The 10,992-nt window shown below is 35.8% G+C and overlaps 2 protein-coding genes and 1 long non-coding RNA gene across 3 annotated transcripts; 1 reads left to right on the top strand and 2 right to left on the bottom strand.

Moving 5' to 3' along the window:
• Positions 1–22: 22 nt before the first annotated feature.
• On the bottom strand, positions 23–2,229 carry LOC114876670. The gene is made up of 3 exons (XR_006830223.1): positions 2,139–2,229; positions 1,925–2,039; positions 23–1,489 (listed from the first exon to the last, which is right to left on the bottom strand). It is a non-coding gene; the product is annotated as an uncharacterized LOC114876670 (long non-coding RNA).
• A 136-nt stretch (positions 2,230–2,365) lies between these two features.
• On the top strand, positions 2,366–9,848 carry LOC114876665 (facilitated trehalose transporter Tret1). The gene is made up of 5 exons (XM_029188407.2): positions 2,366–3,273; positions 7,332–7,552; positions 7,620–8,033; positions 8,113–8,678; positions 9,076–9,848. Exons 1-5 carry the CDS (start codon positions 3,245–3,247, stop codon positions 9,397–9,399), a joined length of 1,554 nt encoding a protein of 517 aa, XP_029044240.1. The 5' UTR covers positions 2,366–3,244; the 3' UTR covers positions 9,400–9,848.
• On the bottom strand, positions 9,652–10,893 carry LOC114876668. Its single transcript, XM_029188414.2, has 2 exons — positions 10,288–10,893; positions 9,652–10,173 (listed from the first exon to the last, which is right to left on the bottom strand). Exons 1-2 carry the CDS (start codon positions 10,422–10,424, stop codon positions 9,981–9,983), a joined length of 330 nt encoding a protein of 109 aa, XP_029044247.1. The 5' UTR covers positions 10,425–10,893; the 3' UTR covers positions 9,652–9,980.
• Between the last annotated feature and the right edge of the window lie 99 nt (positions 10,894–10,992).

Below are 10,992 nucleotides of genomic sequence, written 5' to 3'. Positions count from 1 at the left end.
ATCCTTCTATCATAGTTCTTCACACAAGGATTATAGAACAATTATTGTACAGTTATTGAAAGAATACTCAGCTAATAATTCATAAGGGGATTTTCCTATTAATTAGTATTGTTGACCCATTCAGGGATAAACTGGCAAGATTTAGAGATCAATGAATGGTATAACAGATGTTGAACAATCCCATGTTTGGACAACATGCGTAAGAAATTTTAATCTGTATAACATTAAATAGGGACAAGTAACATGTATAATCCTTATGTAGATGTTTATTAGTATACCACATTTTGTCATTAATATTTTTCACGTTAAAACGTACACGTGCAAAATTAAAATATAATTAAGCAGACATTAATATTAATGTATGGAAAGATGTTAGTATACATTCACCAACCAGTAAACAACAGAATTATCTAAAAGATTGTAATTCAATTTCTCTAAGATTAACAACACTTGACATTTACAATTAGAAAGAAGTGAATTCTGTTGAAAAATATTTTTGCATTTGTAATGGTGACTTTGAAACGAATACATGATTATATATTATTGAAAGGTAATTACACAGTCCACTTGATAAGGGTAACACAATTAAATTTAATCATAGACACGAAAATATAAGTAGTACATTGATAACGTAAATGACAAGTTGATTTGATCTTATCTAAATGATAGTTTTAATTATCATTAATTAAATATTTATATTTGTCTTGGTGGAGTTCACAGACAGTATCACTGGGCAATCTGACTATTATGGACACTTTCACTTGTAATTCCATGATAATAAGATTAATGCTGACGTAAATGACGAGATCTCTAATTACATGTAAATCGTACTATGTGAAATCTTATTTGAAACATTTGAACATGAGGTGATTAGGTATTCAATTAAGAAATGTTGAAACTCTTCTGGCTAGAAAAGTGTGAACTACATAAAATTTATGAAATGATTTATTATCATTTTAAGGTAAATATGTTGTGATTTCTTTTGGAATTTCATAGATGCCTGATAAGATTAGTTGACAAATAAGTGAAGGACCAAGTTTTCCATAAATTATAAGATAAAAAATCATGCCTGATATCATTCCAAAATTAAAGAAATTTTTATTTACATAAGTGTCCATTTGGAATGAATGAATCCCCAAGTGGATTATAACTAATTATGTATTATTGGCATGATGATAGGCAAGTGTATCGAATAAATATTCATAATAAGATGGTCTAGGAACCTTAGAATGGTACTGTGATAAGATAGGAAAATTTTCTGAAAGCTATTTCATTTTTGTTTCCTTTTTTCAGCGCCTATGGAGGTTCAGCCCATTATCAATTTTCAAAGTTCCAAAATGAATTATATTAAAATAACACTTGAATATCATATCTACCTCCTCTATTTGATTATAAAATCCTATTTTCCCATCTTCCATGCATCCAAATGATGCTCCTCCCTACAGCACCCTATAGACTTACTGCTACTCCCACAGGTCCTACCTATTTCCTTGAATTCCAGGATCAATCTTCAAAACCCCAAAGAGAATTATATTAAAATAACACTTGAAAATCATACCTGCCTCTATCTGATTATAAAATCCTATTTTCCCATCTTCCATGCATCCAAATGATGCTCCTCCCTACAGCACCCTATAGACTTACTGATACTCCCACAGGTCCTACCTATCTCCTTGAATTCCAGGATCAATCTTCAAAACCCCAAAGAGAATTATATTAAAATAACACTTGAAAATCATACCTGCCTCTATCTGATTATAAAATCCTATTTTCCCATCTTCCATGCATCCAAATGATGCTCCTCCCTACAGCACCCTATAGACTTACTGATACTCCCACAGGTCCTACCTATCTCCTTGAATTCCAGGATCAATCTTCAAAACCCCAAAGAGAATTATATTAAAATAACACTTGAAAATCATACCTGCCTCCTCTATCTGATTATAAAATCCTATTTTCCCATCTTCCATGCATCCTCCTTACAGCACCCCCATACACCTGCTGCTACTCCCACAGGTCCTACCCATTTCCCTGAGCACCTGGATCAATTTTCAAAGAGAATTATATTAAAATAACACTTAACAATCATGTATAGGTCCTCTATTTCATTACAACATGCTGTAATTAATATTTCTCACCTTTTCCTTCATACATCATCAATGTTTCTGATTTTCCTAACGACCCAGGGAATTCCTCTTCGGTCATTTGCGATTGTCCACGAGTCAAGCTGTGTAGTACCTCTTTCCAGCCCCCTCTCTTAGCCGACATCCATCACGATCAATTTGTAAAGAGGATTAGCAAGCGGCATTCTCGTCTGTTAACTCTGAAACGCGACTGGCAGACACGATAGGTGTAACAGCTCGTCACCAGAGACTGAGGGGAACCAGGTCGTGTGTAGCCGTTCATGAAAGCAGTCGTGTGCCCGAAGGAGGAGGAATCGGTAGGTACACCCGAGTTCTCCACTTTCGGTTTTAGTGATTCGCTAACCGTTCAACGAACGACTCCGGCTCTCCTCCGGATAGAAGCGGAAGAGCCCTTCGGTCTTCCGGTCGTCCTGTACTCATATGCCCAGAAGTGAAGAGATAGTAATAAAATTACTAAAATGAGGAAAGGTGAAGGTGGCACTTGTGATAAGTATTGTTTCATGACACAGATGGTTATCGAACAGGTGTTCGGCACAAATTGATTCATTTTTCGAAAACATCGTAGCACTGATATTGGGAGACATAATACTTGAGGATCAAAGAAGAGATTGGTTTTTGAAGAGAAAAATCTGTTGAATGATCTTCATTGGCAAATTGAATATCATTGGAGAGGAAGGCTTTGTTTCTTCTTTTGGAGAAAGGAAGACGACTCTACGAAGGTGAACAGGAACTGTAAGGATTCGAGGATACTAGTAAATATGCTACATGGACTGCAGAAGAGTCGTGGAATGTTTTGATGAAATTTTAGACGAATCAAAGAATTTGGGAAGAGAAAATATTGTGCTTGCACAATTTTCCTAAATTTTAAGGAAAGAAGAAAATATAGTTAAGTGTGCCTTAGTTAAATTTGAGAAGGAAGAAAAGAAGAAAACTTGAAGACATATAAAAGACAGTTTAAAATAATTATTCCATCGTGTTTCACTGTTAAAATTGATTGAAGTTTCAATTTAAGAAGAAAAGAAGTTTCGATTTACGAAGAATGGATGTGTGAGCAAATTTGTAAAAAGATTAACTGAAGACAATACAAACATCCGTACAAAATGCCGCTGTCTGTGAACAACAACTCGAGGTTTGTAATCTTCTTAAACAACAATTTTTGTAGAATTTATTTGTCGTTCTTTTTTAGTGAAAATCAAATAGAGCATCATTGATCAAACAGCACTTAGTATTGTTGTGTCTGTGAATCAACGAAGCATGTCGAATAATTTTTATCAAAACACTTTTCTTCTTTTATTTTAAACAAGGTTCTATGATTCAACGAATAATTGTCACGTCTTACTGGGTATTAATTTATTTTACCGGTTATCTGAAAATTTGGTAAAACTGATTGATTTGATAATTTAGAAACTGATTGATTTGATAATTTGGGAATTTGAAAAAATAAATAACACAAGGCTACTTTATAGCGGAAACTCGATAGATCAGAAATGTGAAACCGGTTTCTTTTGATATCTGTACATAATTAGACCTTGTATAATTCATATATCAATGTAATTTATTACTACAACGAGAGATGAATAATTTCACATTAATTAACTCTTACTCGTTCTTTACGAGATAAATATTTAATTAAGATAAGGCTCGATGAATGTTTAATTAAAGGTGAAATAAGTTTCAATGAATATTTTTTTTTATGTCTCAAATTGATTTTCACATTCAATTAGAAATCTTCAGGAAAATATTTCGGCAAATGGGATTACTGATATTCTTAATAATCGTTTAATTTATAATTACAGGTTTGATAACGATAGTAATTGATTAAATTGAAAATATTTGCAAATCAGGAAAATGAAAATTTAACCTTGGTTCAATTTGAACAGCTGATTTTTATACTCTTATCTCTATATTTTTAACACAAATACGTTTGGTATTGACAATGGATTGATAATAAACGTTAGAATCCTGTTCTTCGTATTTTACGAAACGATTACATTAAAATTTCCACCGAAATGTTTGCTTTTCCTTTAACAAGAAATAGAGATTTCAGATAATCAGTAGAAACAATAAGTATAACATTTTAAACACATACTATGAATTGACAATCTTGGATAAGTTCCAAGAAATTTTATTTCTTAATTTTGCAATTAAGATTTTCAAATGAATTTTTAATTTATAGTGTTCAACTGATTGAATTATGGTTTTAAATAAATGATTGTATCAAAGGAACTTAAACGAACAACAAAAGGAAATACAAAATTTTTTGCAATTTAAAAAAACGAAAGATTAAAGATATTTAATCGTTGAAGCATCCATTAAATCGCCTAATTGCTGTAATAAATTGCATTTCTAAATATAATGACAAAAGAATTTCTGCCGATTTGCCCTTGGCCATTTAATTGCATAATCGTTTCCTCTCTAACGTCACTGTGAAGATGTAAATGAAAAATGGGTTAGCAGTTTTTTAACTCAACATAACATTTTTAAACTTTGAGTTGAATTAAAATTGAGTCAAAATGGCAAACAATCTCCTGCTAAGTTAATTAAATAAAATTGAGTTAAAATTGAAACCATCCATCAAAAGTTAATTGAGTTAAACTCCTCTGCCATAAATTGAACTTAACTTGGAAACTGTATCATTATTGCACAATTCCAAGTACTCACCACCATCGATCGTTACTTAAACATCCAATTAATTGTTTTGCATTTTTTATAGCTGTATAAGAAGCAAGCAAAGAATGCGATTATGTTTATAATCCTCTTTGATACACCAGAATCATCGTCATAACTTACCATTCAATTCTACTACGATTTATTGCCATTGCTTTCAAATCTTATCTAGTTTTTCACTGTAAAAGAATCAATTCGACGTATGAGAATTGTTTCAAGATTTATGGCCGCTTAAGTTCATCGAAGTTTGCGTTCTTAATCCGCGATAAGGAAACGCGTGCCTCCTGAATGCCATAGGAATGTTAGTTTCCATCTAACGAGTGAAAGCAAACTCTTGTACCGTGGTATCTAACGTTTTTTTATACAGTACATAAGATACATTTCATGAAAAATTATTTACACTTGATTATTTTCAGTGTTTTGTTGCTGATAAGATTTTCATTAATCAAGAAAAACCCTTTTTTGAGTACTTTTGTTAGGTTAGATTAAGTCTAAGTTAGGTTATTTTCTAGGATTTCATATCACATATACTATAACTTATAAAGTTGTGCCTAATTTGAAAAAAAAGAAATTAGTATCCTTTCTAACTGGAATTCTAAGTTAAGTTAGGTTAGGTCTGGATTAGGTTATCTCAAAAGAATTTTCTCAGAATGCTGAAAATGGTAAAAAATTCATCATGTAAAGTTGACATCATTGACGTCAATCCCGTCAATCTCGTAGTGAAAGCCATCACTACTAGATTTCCTTTTCTATCTTGATACGATTACATTCGAATTACGCAATATCAAATGTGCTGCACGCGAAAATGAAAGTAGTACAATAAAAAGATAAAGCTTAGAGCAGCGTTGGAAACTCGAGACGTATTAAGGGGATTAGCGAAAATAACTCCCGTTGACAACCTTTTGTCTTTTTATCGTTTAATATCCGCTGTAATACCGTAACTGGTGCAATGTCCCTCTTCTTTCGACACTTAACGCCATCCAGGATGTCTCTATTGATCGATTCGTTGATTAATTGATTGGACAAACGTCTAGGAAACGATAAATACCATGATTAATTTCTGTTCGACGAATTCTTGAATTCATAATTAATAATATGTACGAATTTAGATTATAGGATATGGAAAGGTTGCGGGGTGAAACTTAAACTGAATAAAAATGATGATTTTATAAGAAGAAGATGCTTTTTCTACTTCAATTATATGTATTTATAGTGATTTTTAAATGAAAAGTTTGCTTGAAGTGAAAAAAAGTTCAATTCTGAGATTTTAAGTTCTAGGGATACCTAGATTCAGTCCTAGGGATACCTAGATTCAGTCCTAGGGATACCTAGGTTCAGTCCTACAAATTGTTAGTAAAATCTTAAATTTCTTGAGTTTTTCGAATCTATTTTTAATTAAACTATTCTTATGTGTCCATTGTAGGATAATTAATACAAAAAATTGAAAAATAATCCCCTTTTTAATTGTTTATAATGAAAGATTGAAAACCGTATAGAATATTTAAGGACAAGAAAATTTTGATAATATGCATTTTATTTACGTTTTCGAGAAATATTTTGCAGTTTTAAAAATTAGATAAGAAAAATTAATCAAATGAACAATTTCCGATGCATTGATAACAAAACAATTAACTTTACAAGTTAAGTGAGACAAATCGGTTCGCGAAGATTACCGCTTTGAATTACGCAAGCACAGGTGAACGTGCACTCATTGAGCATTATGTAAGCACGGTAGTTTGGAGCGGTTCCTTTCACGCTGAAAGGAACTATGTCAATGACGAAAAATACAGTTAACCGACGAACCAACCAACCAGTAACTTCTTTTTCAACCTGCACGTTTAGATTTATCATGTAAACCTTCACTACTGAAAATTTCATTAAAAAAAACAAACATGTGTTAAATTCATTAGAGTTAATATTTATGAAGATATACATATATGTTTTTTAATTACAGCAATAAATGTAAATTTCTATTTTTCAAAATGCAACTAAACGTTCGATACAAAATAAAATGTTGGTAATAAATGTTTATTTAAAAATAAGTAGAATGTTGAAGGTTTTAGAATATGCGTTCTATTGGAACGCGAGTGACTGAAACCTCAATCTCGATTAAATAACCATTGCGTGGCTACTATTAACCCAATTCAACGAGAAAAAAATCCTCAATGGAATTGAAATTCAAGCTTGGAGTCGATTGAACCGTGCTCGTCGACACGAATCGATGATCTTGTCGATCATACATCAATCTACTTGCGTGACATTTATTCCAATCATCTCCAGCTAGACCTTACCTTGAATCCAATGAAAACCTTGAACCACCCATGCTTCATCCCCTTATTTTATAACAATAAACAAAAGACAAAATGTTAACACTTTACATTGAAATTTATCGAATTGCAATTGATAACTGAAATGGTCTAATGCTAGGTATGAAAATCATGAATACCTGGCGCTGGTCATAAAAGCACTTCCTATCCTCTAACAGCAGTTATTAAACGCAACATTTCATTTACATTTCAGTAACGACGAGAAAACGTCGCCAGTCGAGCAAAACGGCAATTCCGAAAGCTTTTCAATATCAAAACTTCGCCAAGCCCTGCCACAATGCTGCGCAGTCAGCGCTAAGAACCTTCTGATGATCACTTTCGGCTCTACCTTAGGGTTCTCCACCATTTTGATCCCAGAATTGCAGAAGGAGAACTCGGAAATACCAGTTACCACCGAGGAACTGACCTGGATCAGTAAGCCCCTTCTTCAAAATCAGTTGTTTAATTAAAAAAACAGGATAACATGTTTAAATTCATCTAGGTAGCCTGAACTTATTCCTGGTCCCCATTGGTTGCTTCGTCAGTGGCCCCATATCCCAGTACCTAGGTCGAAAGAAGACCATGATGTTGACCACCATCCCGTTCATAGCAGCATGGATCATTTACCATTATGCAACCACCACTGGGATGCTGTTCATCGCATTAGCCATGACGGGATTGACGGGGGGTTTGCTGGAGGCACCTGTGATGACGTACGTGGCGGAAGTGACACAGCCTCACCTTCGAGGCATGCTGTCCGCCACGTCTAGCATGTCCATCATTTTGGGGATATTTACGCAGATGTTAGGTGGTAAGCTGGGTAACTGGAGGACTGTCAGCCTGGTGAACCTAACTTATCCACTCATCTGCTTCGTTGCCCTGTGTCTGGTACCGGAGAGCCCTTATTGGCTCGCAGGTATACTCACTTTACTAAATTTTATTAAGAACGGTGAACTAAATCCTCAGGACTACAACGACTATCATGATCGTTCCAGCAAAGGGTCGTACGAGAGAAGCAGAACAGGCCCTATGCTGGCTGCGAGGTTGGGTCAGTCCAGCCCAGGTGCAGTCGGAGTTCCAAATCATTTGTCAGGACGTCCACAAGCCAGCAGAGTCAAAGGAGAAGGTTTGGAAGTCTTTCAGTAAGAGGACCTTCTACACGCCTTTCTTGCTGGTCACCTGTGCCTTCTTCATTGGGGCATTCGGCGGCACGACTACACTTCAGACCTTCGCCGTGATGATTTTCGTCAAACTGAACGCTCCCATTGAAGAATACACCGCTGCAGTGTTCCTTGGTTTAGCCGAGTTGGTAGGAACGCTGATCTGCGTCGTCGCCATCCACTTCGTCGGGAAGCGTATGTTGAACTTCGTGTCCATCGGTGGCACAGGTCTCAGTTTCTGTCTGGCCGCTATATACGGCTATCTGAATGATAGTCAGGTGATCGACGTGGAGAAGTACACCTGGATGCCCACCACCTTAATGATTGGAGCCGCCTTCCTCTCTCATGCTGGGATACGGCTGCTGCCTTGGGTCCTGGCTGGTGAAGTCTTCCCTGTAAAGGTGCGTTCTTCATATTTCCTTCAGTCTTGCGGGAAAATGGTGATAACACCGTCCCATCCATGGTTCTTTTACTTTGGGCGTAGTCCATTGTAGGGTAGACGCAAGCCCTACGCATAGGCAGCCCACACTAGTTACCTAAAGTGTTCTATAGCTACCACTACAGCATTCTACAGCCTAAGTATAGAGCCTAGGATCTAAGAACAGCCTAAGACTCCATCTCTGTCCTCGCGAACATCCTTACCATAAGGTCCTTAGGCATCCCTCCGGAGGGCAGCACTATGTTCCATAGGATTCACAGTTGTCACCATATCCTATTTACTTCCAAGTTATAGAATCTTATATTTAGATTATGTGGCAACAAATTATAGAAGTTTGAGGTTAATTTTACTTGGATCAGGTGAGAAGCAGCGCCACAGGAGCGGCAGGTTCCATGGGCTACATCTTCACCTCCACAGCCAACAAGGTGTTCCTGTACATGGTGAACGGGATGTCCCTGGCTGGAACGTTCCTTTTCTATGCACTGATTAACTTCGTTGGAGGGTGTTTGTTGTATTTTATACTGCCAGAAACAGAGGGTAGGACTTTGAAGGAGATCGAGGAACACTTTGCCGGAGTTCAGAATTTGAAGAACAGACCCAACAAAGAGGAGGTACAGTTCAAAGAGAAATGGGCTGCGACCAATCCAGCTATCATCTACGATGACAATGAAAGTAAACTTTGAATTGGAATAATTCATTTGGGTACGAAGATTAACCTTTTGGATGATTTTGACAATTTTGAAGAAATTGTAATGTTACTGTTTAGTTCCTTGTTGAATTTAACCCTCGGACAATGGATCACTGCGATTAGTTTAATATATTTCATAGGTTTGGGTCGCTATTGACTCAGCCCCAACCTTCACAGGGTTAAGAGCTTTACGTTAGGTCGATAAAGAAGGCATTTTCTAATCAATTTCGAATAACATTTTTGTAAATAAGATTATACTGCGATTGTTACTTATTATTACATTAATGACACTTTACAATTATAATTATAAATCATATTGAATACGCAATAGCGATAAGTTTAATTGTAAATAAGAATTCACGTGTATTTTTGACACTGTGACGTTTGACAAGAATGTGTTCATGGCAAGCTTCAAATTGCTGAATAAAGCACAATGTATATTAAGTAACATTTTCTTCTTCATCATGTAAGGATGTTTATTTATATGTTTGAAGGACGAAGTTACAAATTGTTATAACTTAATTATACAATGACAATTTTTCCCTCATATTGGACTTAATAGACCACGATTCTTCTTCACGGTTGCTTGGCAACCTTGGGCTTGAAGAATCGGTCGACCACTTCCAAGAAGTTTTCGTGCTGTAGGATATTCACAATATTAACAATTTTCTCGGGCACCTGTGGCACCTTCAGGCTTCGTGGCCTCACCCTGCGCCTTCTTTTATGTAATTTTTTTACAGATCCATCTACGCTTTGACATTTTCTCAGACTACAAATAAAAAGCTCTTACAGCAATTGCACCAACTTGAAAATTAAATTGGATGTTGGTCTTTCGATGTTAGAAATTATTTATCGAGTAGAATAAATTATCATAAGACTTTACTTAAGATTTAATTCTTTAATTTGCCGTCCAGACTGCGACCGTTTCACAATATGATCCTCGGAGCTGGCTTCAGGTTCCAGTATTTGTCTCTCCCTCACGAAATTGTCTTTGGAATTGTGGAAACTACTATGAGACATGTTTACCACGTCAATTTATCAAATAAGCAGATGATCATCATCAAATGTTCTTTAAAATTTACAAGCAACCAGGCGAGGTGGAAGCCAAACCAAAATAATTGTCAAATAAACAAATTCAGTTGCCAGGTAACTACATAACTTCGGCGATGGTACGAGTGGCGCCATCTAGCTATGAAGAACTAACGGAATAGAAAATGGCGTTTTTCTTGAAAACGAACATTTTTCACACTCTTCTAAGGCAACTGGAGTGCTCTAACACCCTAAATTAATCTTCATTTTTCACGGATCTCTCCTAGAGCAGGTCGTATGAATAAATAATGAATCAAAATTAAAGTTTACCAACACACCAGCTATCGGTAAGTTAGAAACCGACTATGATTGTTCAGAGTCCAGGAAGTATAGTCGCAGACAGCCTGGAAATCGAAATCAACAAGTGTCCTCCCTCGAGGAAAATGGGTTCTCCCGGTGGTTTCGAGATGTCAGTCGGGTTGCCTGTAGCGCAGGCGCGTCCTTCCTCGGGATTGGTCCGAAGACGGGCGGGGGTCCACGAAATGGTCGATATTTTAGC

The sequence above is a fragment of the Osmia bicornis genome, chromosome 16 (genome assembly GCF_907164935.1).
Source record: "Osmia bicornis bicornis chromosome 16, iOsmBic2.1, whole genome shotgun sequence".
Taxonomy (NCBI): domain Eukaryota; kingdom Metazoa; phylum Arthropoda; class Insecta; order Hymenoptera; family Megachilidae; genus Osmia; species Osmia bicornis.
The sequence above is the reverse complement of the archived record's forward strand: the minus strand, read 5'-3'. Positions and strand labels throughout refer to the sequence as shown.